Below are 19,814 nucleotides of genomic sequence, written 5' to 3' on the forward strand. Positions count from 1 at the left end.
CTTTCTTTCTTTCTTTCTTTTTCAGAAGCACCGTGATGTAACACGTCCGTGCACACGGCCAGAGGTGTTTGAAAGATGAAAACAGGAAGAGCAAGGGTGATGTGGAGAAGGCAAGAATTAAAATCAGGAAAGCTCTGGAAACAGACGCAGCCCAATGTGCAGAAACTGGAAACTTCTTCACTAAAGCTCGCGGTTTGAAACGACAAATGAGGACGAGGTAACGGATACGGACTTTGTTGAACTTTGCAAACCCCTGTTCAAGTTAATTATCAAATCAATTAATTGTGTGTCATTGTGGCGTAAAACATAACGTTTTATATTTTTAATAATACTATGATGTGACCACATAACTGGGAAACTTTGTCCTGTAGCCCCTCAGAGTCACAAGAAAGATCCAGAACCAAGCAGCAGCCAAGAGCCACAAGTCCAGAGTGGGAGGTAGGATTGTTCATTGAGTGAATATTATTAGAATGAATCTAATGAAGAGTCTGGTGTAGACCTGCTCTATATGAGAAGATGATTCAGCTCTACATTAATGAAACTGACCTGACGGCTTTGTAAAAAGGGGAGATTTGTGCTGAGAATTTTGACCATTTTAAAAATGTGATTTAGTGTCAGAGGCAGAGCCAGTAGTGATGAGGGGATTACTGCTGTCAGTATGGAAGGAACAGGTGAGCTGTTGGAACAGAGTGAACTAGACCATATGAAAACAGACCCCAGGTTGAAAAAAAACGAAGTTCCCCTTTAAAAGGTGGTAAAACATTTAAAAAGAAGAACCTTAAAGATTTAATCGAAAAATGAAACATTTTGAAAGAAAAGGAAATTTTTCAAACAAGCCGATAAAACATTTGAAAAAACAACAATTAAACATTAAAAAGACAAAACATTTCAAAATCAAATCAGACATTAGAAAATAATAAAAGGTGAGAAATGAGCAAAACTAAACATTTAAGAAGAATCAAACTCAAGACAAAACATTTGAAAAGATACCAGTTAGACTTTAGAAGATCAAATTAAACAGAAGAGACGATAAAATAATCAAAAAGAGCAAAAACAGATAAAGGTCTTGAAGCGTTTTCTAGTCTGAAATGAAAACATCAAGTTGTTTTTTCAAACATTTCCTCTTTCTGTGTTCTTTGTTTGATTGTGGACAGATTTACTAAGAGCTCATTTCAGAAAACTGCTTTCCAGATAAAGTCTACTAGTAGTTGAAGGCATCGATCAAACTAATGTTACCTTCTGATCTCCACAAACTTTACTGTTCAGTGAAGAGAATCAAAGTTTGTTCAGGATTTCTAAAGAACCCACAGGTGAAGGTCTGAGAAGAACTCAGATGGATGATCTAAATGTGAAATCAAGACTCATGGTGACAAGTTTTAAGGCATCTGTTAACCACAAAGTTCAAACTAACAGAGAAAGTACTGAGAAACTTTCAAAACTTCAGCCCTCAGACTGTCGAAAGGTTCAAACTACCAGCCGTCTATTTAGGAACTAAAAGAACTAAAAAAAACAATTGTACTAACAGGAAGATATAATGAACGCTTTTGAGACATGTCCATAATAATATTATTCCTGGTTAATGGTGGTGCAGCCTGTGTTGCTTTCAGCTCATTTATTCTCAAGTTTTTGCTCAAACTGGTTTAGAAAACATGTCAACCAGCCTCGTTCGAAGCCCAAAGCATTTCCATTCAGAGCAGCTATAAAGGCGGTGTGCAGAACCTTAACAGTAATCATTCAAATGGGGATTTAATGGCATGCACTTTGTGACAGTCTTTCCCTGGAGAAATCTGTAGGTTTTCGGGTATTTGCACGCACAAAATGGGTTGGAAGTGTTTGTTTTAATAATAACAAAAGGAAAAGGTTTGAGAAGGAAGCTCAGATCTGCACATCTGATCAATCGCAGCATGAAGTAGGTTTCAGGGTTTGTCACAGGAGTGGACCCAAATCAGGCGTTATACTCATAGCTGCTTTTCCACAGTCAACATGCTACTTACCCAAAACACAGAATTAGAATGAACTGGAATGTGTTTATCTGCAGCAGCCACCTTTATACACATTTAAAGTTTGGGCTTTTGAGAGAAATTGCAACATTGCAAATGAAAACAATGCCTTTCAACAGAATTAAGTCGTGTTTGAAGTGTCCTTGAGCATGACTGTTTCACTGCTAGCTCCACTACTTCCCTGCTTTTACTTGCTGGGAGCTTGAACTTAAAAACGTTGATTGCAGGGCATTCTCCCTGTACAGTATACCAACTTGTTGCCCCTTTCACTCATGTCCTCCCTCCTACACCTCCATGCTTTGCTCCTGTAATGACTCAATCAGTACATTTTTTTATTCAGATAAGCCTGCCATTGTGCACAAAATTACAGTGTTTTAATTGTTACATGACTTGGGCAATAGAAGTGAGCTTTAAAAGCAGCTTAAGTAAATTTGAAACCTGTCTAGTGTCTGACTGATAAGATATTCCGTGACAATATAAAGAAACTTGTTTAGCTAAAAGAGGTGTAGAGGTTTTTTTTGTCCTGTTATTTCTTACATAATCTCCAGTTTCACACTCCAGTCCAGTTGGTGTCGGTAAAACAACTCCAAGCAGCTTTTAAGGCAGTCAATTCTCGCGATACTACACGCATCTCATTTGAGCTTAACTGGAGGGATTTCTGCAGTAGTGCAGAGCTGCTAACACGCTAGCAGCAGAGCAAAGATAACTTATCTGCGACTAACCTGCTTCCCTTTACTGACAAGATAGCTTTGAGGTGAGGATGTGTGCTTCCAGTCGACTCTTTTGCGAAAGCTTTTTAAAAGTTTTTAGCTCTCTATCGCGTTGAGAACAGCTGCAGAAACACTGGCAGTTTAAATTACCAAGTGTTCAGCCTGTCGTGACAACAGCAGTTTAGCTAACTCATTTAAACTCTAAGACAGGAGAAAAAAACGGAGCGACCAACGTCAAAGTTAGCTTATGGTAAGCTGGTAGGTTAGTTTCCATAACTTATCTTGCTAGTTGTGCTGGGGGAACCCAGTTAATGTCACTTCGCTATCTGTTACGCTTGTAGTGAACCGCTAACGTAGCTTATTTGATTTTCATAACGTTAATGTGCTAAATTTGAATTGGGTCAAGCTATCATGCAGCTGTAGAGCTTTGAAATAGTGCAGTCTTAGAGGTTTCCCACTGGGACTAACGGGTACCTGTCCGTCTTACTTAAATCTAGACTCATGACTGTATGCTTCTGTCTGCATTGCCACACTGTAGTATAACGTGACTGACTCTTGCTCACACTATGGATGCTTCGTTAGTGCACGGCATCGCCAGTGACTCTCAAAATGGATTTGGAAGATGACACCACTGTGTTAACAACCTTGAAGTCCTTCAATTCCTTCATCAGCCGCTCTGAAAATCCACAACGGCTGTCAGAGAACCCAGCAGGGAGTGGGAACCTGCAGAGTCAGTACAAACGCAGCATGGAGGTATGCAGGAACTGTCAACATCCACAGCAAGCTGAGTCAAAGCAGCATCAACATTCAGCCTCTGCACTGACTTGCTTGTCCTCCTTTCAGCTTTTGGAAGCAGCAGAGAGAGTTCAGTCTAAGAATCGGTACCTGCAGTTGGACCAGGAAAAGAAACAGATGGAGCTGAGTCACAAGCGAGCTCGTTTTGAACTTGAGAAGGCAGCTTCTGACAGCGCACGGGACTTGGAGGTACAGGTCACATGTCTTTAAACAATCATACGTACAATGTAAAGTCATGATGATGAGCTGTAGTTTTAAGTTACTGTTAGGACTTCATGATTTTGTTGGTTTAATAGTTGTTTTTCTTCCACATAACCTGTCCTTTAGCAAATATATTCCCATACATCTGATGGTTTTTCTCCCTCATTTTGCTGTGAACATGTGGAGCCTGCTTGTCAACAAACTACATAACTTGTAAAAAAAACCCCAAAATATATATATATTTCAGACTTCTCTTTTAGAGTAGTCATAGTAAATGAGAACCTTGGGAGTTTTCTTTTATTGTCAAGCAGCAAACAGTTGTGTTCCTCCGATCTAATAGTAATAATAATACATTTTATTTGTGTAGCGCTTTTCAAAACACTCAAAGATGCTTTGCATAAAAATCATCAAACATTAAAAATAGAGAAGCATCATAAAACAGGTCATGAACTACATCATGAAAGTAAGTTTTATTGTATGTTTCACTGTGATGTTTTCTTTGTGCACTTTTTGCATTGTGCTTTTATAGTGACGTATTGTTTTATGTATTACTGATATGCCATTTTTTTCCTTAGGGACTGCGGATGTAAATTAGCATTATGCTATAATCAAGCATATTTACACCCATTTCTGGGGTGTTCATTGATGTGTACTATCCCTACCAAACGAAGAAATAATAATAATAAGTTTGTATCATGTATTAAAAGCAGTTCTGAACAGGTGGGGTTTGAGGAGTGATTTGAAAGTGGTCAGGTCTGTGCAAATTTTAGTATCCTAATGTGCACATCCCAGTGTTGATGTTGAAACAATATATTGTGCAACTGTAATTTGTGCTCAGCGCTAACTCACAGAGAGAATCCCACATAAATAAAGTTCTTACTGCATATAGGAATTTTCGGTGGCCCCCAGGGAGGTTTTATCCAGCATAAAAGGAAAATCACCAGCGGAAAAATGATCACAACTGACACTATAACTCAGCAGTCTTTTACACATTTCTGTTAGTTCTGTTGTATTTGTTTAATTGTCAGAAATGATCAGAAAATGTATAGATTTTGGTGTAATATGATGATGCAAACTCATTAACCTTACATGTTACAGCATGAGATAGACCGGAATCAGGAACTTCTCGGACGAATTAAAAAGTTGGAAGAGAGAGAGACCGAAGCAACTAAGAATGTATCGGAGCAGATGGAGGGAAGTCGTGCTCTTCGTAAGAATCTGGAGGGTCTGAACAAGAAACTGGAGGAGCGAGATGCTAAACTGAATACAGCTAATCAGGTACACACACGGACTTAAGCAGGGGCTTCGTTTGCTACTCTGGTCATGTCTTTTAGCTTATGTTGGCTTGCTTCTGTAATCTCTTCCCAGACGATCAGTTCTTTGAAGGATGAGATCAGAGAGCTGAAGCAGACGATTCAAAATCAAGACTCGACAATTTCTACCCAAACCCTGGAAAACCAGGAGCTACAGGAACAGCTGGATTTACAACGCAGGTGCAGACACACAGGGACTACCACACACTTGCTATGTTTAATGCTAACGAATATTGAGCCGTACCACTTCAGATAAATGCTGACTGCACACTTCTGTCTGATTGGTATTATAATCAGGAAGTATCAGGAAGTCTCCCAACTTTACCAAAGTCTCCAAGCTGCCCAGTCCTCTTGCTCAGAGCACATAATCAAGATTAAGGTATGTTGCGCTTACACATAGCTGACGCTACTTTTGGGCATTCTTTGATCTCACTTCACAGTGTTTGTGCATGGGGGACCAGTCTGTCTGCCATGAACACGGTGATTGTGTTCCAGCTTTGATGTTGCTATTAAAATGTAGTTTTCAGTGCCCTAGACTCAAGGTAAGCACTGAGGACCAGCCTTCTGTCACAGCAAGAAGGTTCTGCGTTTGAATCTACTTTCTGTGTGGAGTTTGCATCTTCTTTCAATTTTCAGTTCAATTCAATTTTATTTATGTAGCGTCAATTACAATCAAATTGTCTCAAGACGCTTTACAGAACCCCTGTAGGTATTGTGTAAACATGGATGGTTGTCTGTATTTTTTGTGGCAACTTGTTTTGGGTAGATTCTGCCTCTTGGCTATAAATGGCCCCTTGTAACCCTCTGCAGGATAAAGTGTGTGATGGGTGGATTGATGGATGGACGGACAGTTTGAACAGAAAGAATCAATGCTTGTAGGACTCCTTATTTCACTGTGGTTCTTTTAGATCCATTGCCACTGATATTGACCCAATATCCTCTGCCTTCTATGTATGAACCATTCGAGGACTGTTCCTGATAGACTGATGTGTAAGATAGCAAGCAAAAGTAGGAACCTTTTTTTTGCATGTTGCTCTCATTTCACATTGCCGAGGGGTAAATGTGGCAGCATCTGAACAGCCAGCTACGACTACTTTGTTAAAAAATGACAGTGAGTGGTTGTGTGTTCACGTTTTTGCACTGAATCCCAAATGTGATTCAGACAAGGTTTGGACTTATGCAGTTTTTCCATTTCAATATTTGGACATAATTTCTTTTTTGTTCCAACTGCTTTTCACCTCATTTTCAAATCACATATTATTGGTTGGAACTTCTCTATGTGCAAAATGTGCTAAAAAAATCAAGAACACTGAATGCTCTTGTAGTTTACTGAATATAATCTTGGCAGTAGTTTTTGGCTGATTTCTCACTTTCTATTTTGACAGGAGTTGGAGAGGCGTCTTGCCCTCCAGGAGGAAGATATTGCCATTGTGAAGACCGTTAAGTCAGAGGTGGCCAAAGTTCCAGATCTGGAAAAGGAACTGAAGCGCCTCAGAGATGATAATATCTTTCTCAGGTCAAATATATTTTTTAATTTTTGATGCATTTAAAGATAAGAAGTTTCTCCTTACTCTCTGTGGTTGGGACCGTTCAGTAGATATACTCATTTTTTTAATGGCTACAACTAAAACTTTACAACTGACTGTGCTGGTATTTGTCACTGGATTGCCAAAACAATACAGCATGTGTTTAGTTCAATTTTATGCATTCTACATAGTCGGGATCCTGTCATGCCAAAGTGTGCATACAAGCACTAAAAGATAAGGAGGGTCGGCCCACATATTAACTTACAGACGAACTACTTGTCAGATTAAGTGCAGAAATGCCACAATTGCTGTGTTTGCACTTAAATATTATCCAGTGTTGGCAGTGCTCTGTTTATGAAAACATCAATGTAATGCATCAAACTCTGCTTTCTGAAGATAATGGTTTAAGTATCCTGCTTAAGATACTGCAGCTTGCTGCTTGATCATGACAATCCTTGAAGTATTGCACGTTATCAGACAAATGTGCATGAAATGAAACACAATGAGACGAGTACTGTCATGTCAGAAAGTAAAATCTTCCGTCAATGGTAACATCTATTGGCTGTTATCTGCTATATTTCAGTGCTTAATTTGCAGCTTTAATAGTGCCATGAATCATCCTTTCCTTCTTTTTCTTCTTTGTTTTCTCTGTCTGATTCAATTTTAGAGAGAAACTGTGTTATCTGGAATTTAAGTGTAATCAGATCACTGCAGTCGCTGTTAATGTGTTATCCATATTAACACATCATTAACACAATTATTCACAATATCTGTTTGTTGCTTGTGCAGGAAGCCATTGTAGCTGCATTTGAAAACAGTTTTGAAATTGAAAAACGTTAGTTTGTATGTGGCAAGGTATCAAAAATATACCACTGCTACACCAGAAATTAAATTTCATCTTAATTTTGTGCTGTTTGTCTTTGCTCTGTCCAGGGAGAGTAGAGAGAATTGCAGCCTGCTGAAAGAGGAGGTGGAGGGATTACGGAGGAAACTGGAGAGGATGGAAAAAACCAAAGAAGAGTTGGTTAATATGGAACTGGAGAAGGAGGTAAACTGTGCGCAGTTGTGACTTGTGCCTTTTTCTCTACTTTCAAATTAATTTTTACATGTCAATGAAAATTTGTTAAATCCAAGTTTCTACAGTTGAAGGGGAGTAACTGTAGAAGTGGAGATAGAATTGGCTATTGCAACTTGGAGTGTAGCTTATGAAGCCTATGGAAAACCCTAGGAAGCACGCAGGTAAACTTCCAGATGGAAAAGAAACTCGGTGTGCAGAGAAAGACTTTCGATCTGAAAATGAAAGCAGTGGATGGCGAGGCATAAGTCATAAGCATGTGTCAACAGTGTTTGTGTAATTATACTGACTATCAGAAGAGGGAGACAAAAGTTTCCCGCAACACGTTGAACGACTATAAACAAGAAATGGAGATATTAGAAGTGAATTTGTAACTGAAATACAGACATCCAAAATGATTGGACTTCATATGCTGATATGTAGGCATACCGGCAGAATGCATCTTAACCTGCATCTTTATGTAATTTGGCCTTTTTGTGTCTTGGATCATTCGTATTTTTGTTGTTGCTTTTTTAAAATGTGCTTTTCTGTGAAGTTTACCTTTCAGAATTTACTGTTTTCTTTTTCAGTTTTTGTTCAACTGTAAAATATGATGACTCGGTATTTGACTTTTTCACGACATTTTAATACGCAACTGTGAGCAATAATTGCTAAAATAGTAATATTAGTAATAAATTACACTAAGACATTATATAACTTTTTACACTGTTGAGTATAGAATATTGCCTGGTATAGTATTGTTTTTTTGTTGTTCTTATCATCCTTATTAGGGACATATTTATGTTTTGTTTTTTTTGTCCTCTGCACTTGGGGTTTTGGCAGAATTTCTCCATTAACTCCACATTCTGCCTATTATTTCATCAATACTTAGAGGCTGGCTGAGAAGCTTCAAGCCTGGGAAAACCTTGGGAAATCTACTGGACTCAACATAAGGTCAGATTATAGGGTGCTTCCTACATTTTTTTTTTGTCACGTATTTATTGAATGAAATATGGAGAGCTTCCACTAGGTGGAGCTGTGGTCACTCCAAATAAATGTGCCTCATCATTGTGGATTGATTCCACCAGTGTGTGTAGTTGTCTGTTTGTTTTCTACCTGCCTGTGTGTGTGTGTGCTGAGTGTGTCTCAATGCATTCACTCAAAACTGGTAATGAGAGAATGATTGCATGTTTCCTTGTGAGCAGTGGAGCACATCTGACAGATTATAAACATTGCAGACCTGTTCATTGCATGCATGCATGCTCACATGCACGCACATACACTCACCATTTTCTTTGTGATTAACTGTGGCTGTGAAGTAAACAGAACGGTTAATGAAACACATGCACACTGCATATCCGCTTCCTTTTATACCACGTGTGTGTATATGAGGGTGTGTATAAAATTCGTTAGCCATTGCTAGTGGGTGAAGAGAAAAAGATAGATGCCAGCACTTAATAAATTACAAAATAAAGAGAAATCTCTCCTTGTGTGAGGCTTCGTTTTAGTGTTATGTAATGTGTTGCGGGACCTGGTGCTTGTTAATCAGGAAGTGTAATACCAGCCTCCCTTAATATACACAGTAATTTAGTTGGGCTGTCCGTCATTTTTCTGAAAATCTCCAACTCGGCTGTCATCCTCGATAAATTGAGTTGAAATGTGAAAATCTATTCCCAAAATTCAGGTGGTTAGAGTTCCATGTCATTGGCTGCCTGAGTGCAGCTGATTTAAAAAAAAAAAAAAAAAGAAACTAAATAAGTATGATGCACATACAGCTGCAAAAGGGCAGCCATACCAAGTGATGTTCATCAGTGAAGCTTAATGCAGCTTTCAAATCTACATTTAGAAACTGCTTTAAGCTCTTTTTGCAGTTGACTAAATGTCCAAATTAATTGTCAGGTGGGTCAGGATGTTATTTTCCCGAAACGGTCCTGTGATGTAGAGGCAAATGGAAGTGAGTGTGTTTCATTGAGCAATTTGTTCACCTTTATTGCACTCGGTCCGACAGTGCTGTGTGAAAATGAGTATTGACGTGGATTTGTGCATTAGTGGGATATTGTGATTGCCTTGTAGGCTATTAAACAGTCATTATTTCATAATTTTACTGTGCTGAATCTTGTCAGGCATATAATTGTCAAAGTTTTTATGAGGAACTTTAATAATCAGAGTAAAGGAAACTGAATTTGGATTTATGCTATACTTTCCTTGTAGTTAAAAGTGATCTACAAGTTTTAGAAGAAAGGGAAATTGATGACACTGCAGTGACAGAATGCAGAAGATGTATAGAGAATACATAATCTGTCATAGCAATCAGTATTGTAACGGTGTTAGAATTAATGCTGGCATCAAAACAAAGCTGCCTGTTTAGGGCGCTTCTTGTTCTGTCATTAAATATGAAATATCACTGAAGGGCTGCAGAGTTTTGGCACACACTTGGATGCATTTGTGTTAGTTTGTTTATTTTGTTGGCAACATGTCATTTTGCAGAACTGCAAGCTACTGATACTTTGTATATTGTTTTGCTTTAGTTCCCATAATGTTACTTTTTTCTACTCCTAGGCATTTCAGGATGAATATTAGTGGTCTGAAAAGAATGTGTAGTGGAGCAGTTGTTAATGAGGAGTAAACGCATCATGTTGTAGTCTAAGAGATTGTCTCCTGCAATGCAGGATTTGATTTCTTACCAGCCATTTTGCTGTTTTACCAAAAAACAAACAAAAAGTTTTGGACAGAGGCGAACCGTCCCAAGCAACAATCAGTGTTGCTGCCTGGTGAAGTAGACAAGCCTCAAAGCCACAGCTTGAATCTGCCAGCAGTTGGCTGGTTGCTACTAGTCATTTCCTTCTCTCTGTTACATGGTTTGATAACATTGTGTCTGCTTATGTGTGTGCCCATTTGGTTGACAATTGAAAATTGACAGAAATGGAAAATGACAATATTTTTTAAAATTAGGCTGTTTAGGGATGGGAAGATTTTTTCAGAAATGGTTTTCCTTTTCAGTGACATTTTCACCAGATAAGGAGAGAACTGAGCCAGTTTGCTGCATGTGTGTCTGGAGTCTGTACTTAGAAAAGTTTTATCTCATGAATGGTGTATTGGACCTGGTAGTTCACACAGAAATACAAGTGTTTATGTGCTGATTTGTATGTGTTATATGTGTATCGTAATGCTCTTTCCTACAAGTATGCCAATATATTTGATGCACTTCCCCATGAATTTAGACTTTCTTTGTGTCTCGTCTGTTCCCATGATTTCCAAGTTAAAACCATTTGTGTTGCATTATACAGAAGACTGCTCTGATGCTAAATGATCATAAACTGCAGTCTGTTTACATCTGTCGAGTTGTTGCTTTCTGAAACACACTTATAAGATAAGATAGACTTTATTGATCTCACAAAGGAGAGATTTACCGTTACAGAGCTCTTAGGAACAAACAGAGGGGTGCAAGTACAAGATAAGTCTTATATACATTGTTATAATATAGAAAACTTTTCTTATATACATTGTTATAAAAGAAGATATTGCACATAACATCTACACAGTAGTGTTATACAGTCTGATGGCAGTGGGGATGAAGGACCTGCGGTAGCGCTCCTTCTTGCGCTGAGGGTGTCTGAGTCTTGTGCTAAAGGAGCTGCTCAGCTCCACTACAGTCCGGTGCAGTGGGTGGGAGCTGTTGTCCATGATGGATAAGAGCTTGGCTAAGTGTCAACATGTTTAGTGGTCTATTACACATCAGAATCATTTATCAAACAAGAATGCTAAACAGTCATCGGTATCAAACCTCTACGACACTTTGCTGATTTTCACTGGTGGTTATCGTGTTGCTTCAGAAACTGACTTACTATTTTGTGGCCTTTTCATGGAAAGTAGTGAAAGTACAGGCCTTGTGTCAGCAGAGTAGAATTGTATGTGTTGTGAGAAATGTTTGATACTGCGCAGATTTTATGTTCAGTTAACTGGAAGTTGCAGTTAAAAATCTGGTCAGGCTTTGCCTTATTCTCTAGTATTAACTTATCTCCCCACTGCTACGTCAAAGTATGTTAGAGGAGTGTGTTTATAAATATTTTAGAACATATGAAAGTTGTATGTAACATGAGGTTTTATCCATAAATGGCTTTGGAGTAGAAAAAAAGAGTTCTTTCTCTGAAAGCATATGAACAGTGGTAAGAGTGTGCTTCTCTTTGGGTTATTCAGTGTTTTATAAAACTGAGCCTGCAGCTCTTGAAGCAAGATTTTAGGCTAAATTCTGGTGTTAGTCCTTCCCTACGTATTCACTTAAAGGAGAGTTTTAAACTAGACCTACAATAGACTTACAGTATCTTGATAGTCCCTTTTTTTTAACAGCGTCACACCTCATAGTTTTTCACAACGTCTCATCCAATAATATGCAACCGACCGGTTACTTGCAACATGAACAGAGATGGCGAGCTCATAGCCTGCAATGCAAAATAGAAAAAACAGCAGAGGCCAGAAAAGCTGCCTGTTGTGTAATCTCAGGAGGTGGTTAATCCTTCTGTGCTCAGAGCAATGTGGAATTACCTACTTTGGGTCACATAATTAGTCCATCATATGATTCACAAACTCATATTTTAGTCATGAGATTATTTCCGTACTTAAAAGTCTACCTAGCAAAATGGAAGTGGTTTTAAATCCACGCCACCCAACTTTCACATGACATACCTCTGCTTTCCAGCCTTGAAGTTGAACTCAGCTGCTGACAGCCGTTTCCTTCCATATGCCTTAATTGGCAGCGGACTCAGTAGATTGCCTAATGTTTGAGTGCAACAGCAGACCAGGTCTTATGCTGCCTCTGATACGTTTGATTTTTATATTGGAGGAAAAGTGATGTTTGACTAAACTGTATATGTTGGACGTTTATTGCCCTGAACATTTCAACTGATAATGTTATACATCATTTTATACATAATGTGATGTAGGTGTGCATTTTAACCTGAAAGTGGCAGCTAAGGTTTTAGAGCGAAAATTCCCCGACCTTTTACCCATTTCATGAGCGATAAAGAAATAATGGTATTCCTTTTTTTTTTTTTTTTAACAGATTCATACTTATACATAGGATATAGAGTTTGGAGGGCATTTAGTGCCTCTCTGAAAAATATGTGACCAACTGCTTTGTTATCTTACTGTTGTGTTTGTGTGTGTGTGTGTCATGTAACCTGTCAATCTCTCCCTCAGAGTGAGTTTGTTTTGTAGAACGGTCACCACTATTTAGCCTACTATCCTCCTCTCATCTCTCCCTCTGCTGCTCGTGTCATTTTATTTCTTCAGCTCCCCACTGGCCGACAAACAAAAGAATATGGAAACGCTGTCGTTTCCATCTATTCTGTCCTTTCTGCTTTCTCAGTCGTATTGATTTTTCATTGTGTGTGTCTGTGAGCGTCTGTGGGTGTACACGTGTGTATGCTAACTGTTTTGTGCTGTTTCTGTCTGTAGGAAACCAGAGGATCTGTCCAGGGAGGTGATTCAGATCCAACAGAGAGAAATTGCTCTGAAAGAGCAGAACTACACACTCCACAGCCGGTAACACACGCTTTCTCACAAAATCCTTTTCTCTCCCTTCAGACCTATTTCTCTCATTTTGTCTGCCTGCATGCCTCTCTCCCCCTTGTATCTATTAGAGCATATCTCTGAGAAGTCCTTAATTGTCACAAAGTTAATTAAACTGGTCCTGATTCTGATAGCACTCCTGACAGTAACCACTGGTGTGTGTGTGTGTGTGTGTGTGTGTGTGTGTATGTGAGAGAGATTGTGAGTGCAAGAGAGGGAATTCACTAATTAAACTTGTCCTGTTTAGACAGAGGTGATGTCTGTAGGGAGGGCTACGCGCATGCTCTGGTATATTCATGCTGCAGCTCAGTCCGGCTAAGAAAGCTTTCATTAGCTAACAAGCGTTTCTCTTCTGCTCAGCGTATTGGGCTCATTATGAAATATTAGAAACAGCAGAATGGGAGAGTGGTGGGTGTGGGAGGGGATGGGCGAGGGCAGCTTGTGGTGTAATAATTGCCCTGCGGTGTAATTATTGTCCTATTGATCAGACCTGGCAGAACTTCTCTGCTGCAAATAGTTTCTGAACACTTGTCTTGAAATTATTTGGTGTCAGTCAGGTAGGTTGTAGGGAGTATTATTGTAAATTGACTATGAATTGCTTTTTTTCAGATTGTGTAGAAATTCAGCACTAATCAACTCATTTCTCTTACCCCTGCTATTAACATGCATGCACACAACTGCTTCCCACCTATTCATTTATCCTGCTCTGTCAGAGTGAGGAGTGTGGAGCGCTCTCAGTCTGAGCTTCGTTCAGAGCTGACCCAGCAGCGCAGCAAGACTCTGGAGGAGCAGAAGAAGAGAGAGGCGCAGGATGCTCTCGTCCGTCGACTGCAGAAGCGAGTGCTGCTGTTAACCAAGGTACCCGGTGATCAAAGCAACACATGCACTCAAACACAGATACATCAGCAAACATTCCTACCATCGCATCACTTTTCCACAATCACCCGATGCCAGGCTTTTTCTTTGAACACTTTGGGAGATCTCTAGAGACCCGAGGCCAGAACAGAATCCCTAATCTCGCCTTTTCCCTTCTCACATGCTAGTTGGCCAATGCATGTCATGTGACTATCTGTTGTGCTTCCCCCTGCTCTGCTGTTCTTGACTAGACCTCCCTGTGATATTGATTTCTCAGTGTGTAATTCCCTTGGTCATCATGCTCAGTCTCTTAGTACACAAATCACACACACCCATAAGTAGGCAGGGTTAAAGACATGCTTCAAGTGTGGTTTGGTTGAAAAATGCTTTTGGCAGTGTCTGCATTTATACCAGTATTCAGAGAATGTGAAAATGTGTTGTTTGTCATCCAGTCACAGTGTCTTCTTAAAAAAATATCTATTTCTGGTAGAGTTGAACACTGGGATTTTCAATATTTTAGCCGTTTATTTATGCAGGCATAGTTTCTTAAAGCTTTGTTTCCAAACAGCCAAATATTCATAAAGGTGAACTACCTAAATGACTCTAGTCTAAGCATATTAATACCTCCCACTTAACCATATCACCAAGAGCCCAGCTATGTTTAGTAGGTTATTATTCTTTTCTCTTCTGTTCATTTTGTATCTTACACGGAAAACTACAGCGTACTATTAAATGTAACACGGCATGTCTTAAACCAACCAGTGTTTTTATTTTTTGTTAATAATACGCCTACCGATTATGCCAGCTTTCACTGATGTTGCTTTACGACTAAAAGTAACCTTTCAGTGCCATTTTAGAGAACTCAATTTGATATAGGTATTTAATATAAGATGGAATTACAGCAAAATTAAGAAAGTGTTTGTCCTTCACTCTGCAGAATGACCAGAAAAAAAGCCGTTATTGCCAAGTGAGTACACGCAAGGACTTTGACTGGGTGTATGGAGAGCACTGCCTAGCAACAACGGACAGTGAAAGAATAAGATGAGCTCTATATTCAGTTTGACTTTGCTCGGATTACTTTGCTTAAAGTTGAACATTTCCGATAGATCATACAGTTGTGCTCATAAGTTTGCATACCCTGGCAGAATTTATAAAATATGCTCCGTTCTTTAATGAAACATGAATCATCAGAGCAAATACAATTGCATGACAATAAATAGCTTTGTGTGAACACCAGCCCTAAATGAAAGAAAAATGTTTCCATTAACAAACATATTCGCTAAAAAATAAAGGAGAATATTTCACAAATTTGGCCGGAGTATGTAAACTTATCAGCACAACTGTATATAATCTGTATTTGAAATGTTTAACCCTTTAAGCTTCAGTCAATTCCAGCCGTTTTCAGTACAAAAAATCGCTAATATTCTATTTTTAAATAAAAAAATTACGAAAAATACGGGGAATATTGGACGCGCATCGGGAGGTGCATTTCCTTGAAAACGACCGATTCGGGGATTTTATACCGACTTCAGGACATGTTTTGGACAAAATAGTTTACTGGCTTGTGTCATCTGATGTAAAAGGTTGGATTATGGCCGTTTTTTGTGGAATCTTTTTTGTGTGTGTAATAATAAACCCGGAAATGTGAGTCGCGCTGTGTGCTTTGAAGCCGTGTATAGAGAACGGATGGATGAATATTTGTTTTTGTCGGACAAATGTGTTTTTCTCACCCGCTGTAGTAATCGCATCTGAAAGTGGTTTATACCAGCGGATTCATGAGAATCTAAGCTTTCCATCGGTGTATAGTGTTTGTATAATCGCGTTTGCACCCGTCGGACATTCTTGAAATTCCTATGCAAATTAGTAGGTGTACCGCCGGCGGTACACTGAAGCTTAAAGGGTTAATCATTTGTGCATCATTTATGGCATCTCGACTACTCAGAACCCAGTCTGAGTTGAATAGGTATGGAAGACAAATGACGTGTAAACTGCCACTGCACACACACTGACAATGGGCTTTCACACATGTAGAAGACATCCTGTATCCTGTACTTCCAGTATCCAGTACTACTTTTGAAATGGAAAGATGTTTGCTCACTTATAGACTCAATATTTTTAGTAATGAAGAACACACATTTCATATGCTGAATGTGTAAACAGGTAACCATTAAAAAAAAAAAAAAAAAAAAAGCATCAGACACAAATTATTATTCAGTGCAGCGTATTTTTTATTGTCAAACATTCCTGGAGAGATCTTAAATAATTTGATATCAGGCAGCTTTACCATGAAGGTAAACGGGAAGAAGAGGGTAGAAAAGTCCTTACAGCTGGGAAACTGGAACCAGGAAACAGGCTTACAAATTGCAAATTTTATTGTTGTGAATTAATTTTCTATTGATCAACTACCCAGCTAATCAGTTAATTGTTGGACATCTAAAATATGCAGATCTTTGTCTGCACCTGTGGGAGTGACTGTATTCTGGTGCACAAGGACCTTCCTCTGCTTCTCTTAGACAATAGAAGATGGGAAGAAGAAACATTGAGTTCTTTCTCTGTTTCCATTGAAATGAATCTCTCGGTCTTTGCCACACGGCTGCGTCTCCTTTAAGCTACCAGTGGCCTTCTCACGTATTTTTTTTTCTCATAAACTTTTGTGGGACAGACTCACTGACCCATTAGAGGCGCAGCCACCGCTTCATGCACTAGATAAAACAGCTGACACAAAAGCAATTTAAAAAAAAAAAAAGGTGATGAAAAGAGTAATGATAGTTTTATCACTCTGTCCTCCTGCTCGCCGTTTGTGTGTTTTCAAATTGAGAGTTTTTATCAGAGAGGAGCTGACAGATTTTTGATTAAGATTGAGTGAATTTCTTCGCACGTTAATAGACTGTAAACAGCCAAAGGGCCTGCTGGTTGGTACTGAGAGCAAACGCATGCACATTGACCTCTAAATGCATTTGTACCTTTTTGTATTTACTTCTGTTTATTCTTTCTTCTTGTTCGTTTCCTTCTTCTCTCCTTCCCAAGGAGGATCTTACAAAATGTATTAGGCAGCTGTGTAATGTTGCATGACAAATGACACCGCTCTGGTGCCAAAACAAATAATGTTGAGTTAAGTATTTATTTGTTTCTTTTTTTTTTTAATGGACCCAGTGCCTTGATCTGACTAACCACAGGCCGAATCTGATTAATGTTATCGTGGTTTGTTTTCAGATTCAAACGTGTGAGCTAATGTGACAGGACAATTGCAGCCCATTAAAAGGATTTTACATTCAGGCATTTAAAGATGCTTTTAAGCCTTTCTAAAAAAGGCAACACTACTTGGCAATCAACAGATGTAACACATCTGGAGTGGTAATTATTTCTGGTATTTGTTGCCTGACATGAGTCTGAATTTCATACGCTTTCCCAAATTAGCCCCAGTAATGACCGATGAGCTTTCAGTGACCGTCAAAAGTCAAGCATGGTCCTAAGCAGCCTGGCTGTTTGTGAGATGCTGATTAAACGCCCGATTGTCACAAAATGCCACCTGCTTTGCTTTATAATACAGAGTGGACTGGCACAGTGAAGGGAGGGGAGGGGATGCATCATTTTAACAGTCTGGAATGACAGTGAATTTGCATTAATAAATGGGCTGTTTGCCAGGTTTTAAACAGATTAGATTGTTCTCACTCTCCATGGTACCTGGCAATCTCTACAGATTTACGATGTAATGTGAACTGAATGTCGTAATCATTCATTACTGCTGTGAGCCAAAATGTTCTGTCAGCTAAAATGATCTTTGCTCATCACTAAATATCATTCCCAGTATCACAAATACATAAACAAGAACTGATTCTACTAAAAATGCAGTACAAGTTGCTGCATAAGATAATACTTGACAAGATGATTAAACAAAAGTGTCCCCTTCTTTCAGTTTAGTTGACAACTTTGTGCATTGCTTTTACTTTCTCCTCAAGTATCTTAATCAAACATTACATTTGTCACAGTTTTAAAAGTTCACAGTAGCTGAGGAGGCTGAAATGGACCATTGGTTAAGACAGTATAATGATTTAAAGGTAGTTACAGGGACAATTCTGCTGCTTTGCTGTGGCATGTCAGTGGAAAATAACTGACCATTTCTACTTAGTCTCTTCTTGCTCCAGTCATGCACACTTCTTTCTTTTAACATTTGTATTTTCTAATATGTTCGGGCAAATGCAAGACTTCTCTGATAGAGTTTTGGTTTTGCTTTTTTGAAAATGCAGTGCACCAGGACATGTGTATGAAAAATTAACTTGCACTCACAAATACGTGCACAGACACACAAACTCAGGAGCTGTTTGGAGACAGCGTGTCTGTTAGAGTTGAATTTGTAAATACATTTATCATAATCGAGCCTTAGAGCATTAACTGTGTGTGCATAGTATTTTACATGACTATTTTTATAGAATACCACTCACTCACTCCTACCTGCACATATCTCTCCCTCTCTCTCTCTCCCTAGTCTCCACATCCCAGTATATTTCCACACTTTCAGCTTAGCACACCCCCTTGTGTAACTCGAGCTATTTCTTATCTTATGCCATGTCTTCATTTCTGCTCGTGTATAAAATAAACCTTGTATGGGAGCAGTCTTTGTAGCTCGCACTAATGTGTCTTGTTACACTGTGCTGTGTTGCCCTTGCAAGTAAAATTACAGTCTCCGTGTTTTTCTGATTTGGTGAATATCTTCTTGTGTTATGTGGGAGCTCTCAGCGGAGCTTCTCTCTGACAGTGTCAGTCTGAGTGACTCTTGTGAAGATGGTGACTTGAAGAGGGTTTTATCACCCGTCAGCTGCTCGGTGTGTTCATTTACTGAACAGTGTAGTGTTGAGGACTTTTGTATGAGTCAACAAGTATGGAGGAAAAACAGTTTCTTTAGATTTTTTTTAATACCTCATCCCATCTATGATAAGGGAGATGAAGCAGCATAAAATAACATAGCATGAAATGAAAAAAAAATCTTTGTCATGACTTTTTATCACAAAATCTGTAATGACAGCTTTCTTCACTAAATGGAAATTTATTTCAATATACAACAGAATTTTTATTTATGATGTCATGTTAATGTATTTGTGTTCCAGGAGCGGGATGGAATGCGTGCCATTTTAGAGTCCTATGACAGCGAGTTGGTGCCTACTGAGTACTCTCCTCAGCTCAGCAAACGACTCAGAGAGGCAGAGGACATACTGCAGAAAACACAAAGCTACAATGTAGAGATGGAGGTGTGTGTTTTGTTTTGTTTTTTGTTGTATCATACTTGATCTGCTGGGCCAAGTCTCCTGTTTTCAAAACAAACTTTTACTTTGTTGATCTGCTGACCAGTTGACTATTAATGTCATTAAGAAACACTGGACTAAAGCACTGTAAGCTCATAATACTTGGCTTCATCTGCTCTTTGTCCACATGCTCTGGCTTAGTAGATAAATTGATAGATACCTACATTGAAAACTGATGAAATAGAACTTGGAATACACACGGATGTCTGTCACTTCTACTGTTGTGTCCAGCCTCTGTTCTGCTCGTGCTCCTTATGTTAACACTTCATATATGTAGGGAATTTTAAAATTTTTGTGTTCCTTTTCTGTTAATTTTCTCTCCTCTGTCCTTACAATTCAGGCTCAGCTGACCAAAGCACAGGAGGAAACAGGAGCACTGAAGCTGCAGCTACAGACGGTAAGTAAACATGCACACACACCCTGTGGTGAATGACATGACAGCCGCACACAGCTGAAGCCTTATGTGCTGGAAATGTCATTTTCAGTCGCCGT

The 19,814-nt window shown here is 39.0% G+C and overlaps 1 protein-coding gene across 4 annotated transcripts in view; it reads left to right on the forward strand.

The window, feature by feature from the left end:
* The first annotated feature begins 2,634 nt into the window (after nt 1–2,634).
* The window catches only part of mad1l1 (mitotic arrest deficient 1 like 1), a 68,884-nt gene continuing 51,704 nt past the window's right edge, over nt 2,635–19,814 (forward strand). For 2 of the 4 annotated variants that reach the window (XM_051945365.1, XM_022208933.2), the window contains exons 1-13: nt 2,804–2,960; nt 3,293–3,463; nt 3,554–3,694; nt 4,805–4,984; nt 5,075–5,199; nt 5,317–5,398; nt 6,405–6,535; nt 7,479–7,593; nt 8,492–8,553; nt 13,054–13,140; nt 13,881–14,025; nt 19,128–19,268; nt 19,663–19,719. In XM_051945365.1, coding sequence (XP_051801325.1) covers nt 2,958–2,960; nt 3,293–3,463; nt 3,554–3,694; nt 4,805–4,984; nt 5,075–5,199; nt 5,317–5,398; nt 6,405–6,535; nt 7,479–7,593; nt 8,492–8,553; nt 13,054–13,140; nt 13,881–14,025; nt 19,128–19,268; nt 19,663–19,719 — 1,440 coding nt within the window. In that variant the 5' untranslated portion in view covers nt 2,804–2,957. Of the gene's footprint in view, nt 2,755–2,798; nt 2,961–3,292; nt 3,464–3,553; nt 3,695–4,804; nt 4,985–5,074; nt 5,200–5,316; nt 5,399–6,404; nt 6,536–7,478; nt 7,594–8,491; nt 8,554–13,053; nt 13,141–13,880; nt 14,026–19,127; nt 19,269–19,662; nt 19,720–19,814 lie in introns of those variants that run through there. The other 2 variants (XM_022208934.2, XM_051945366.1) reach the window with 2 other exon arrangements.

Source organism: Acanthochromis polyacanthus, chromosome 3, assembly GCF_021347895.1.
Source record: "Acanthochromis polyacanthus isolate Apoly-LR-REF ecotype Palm Island chromosome 3, KAUST_Apoly_ChrSc, whole genome shotgun sequence".
Lineage (NCBI taxonomy): Eukaryota > Metazoa > Chordata > Actinopteri > Pomacentridae > Acanthochromis > Acanthochromis polyacanthus.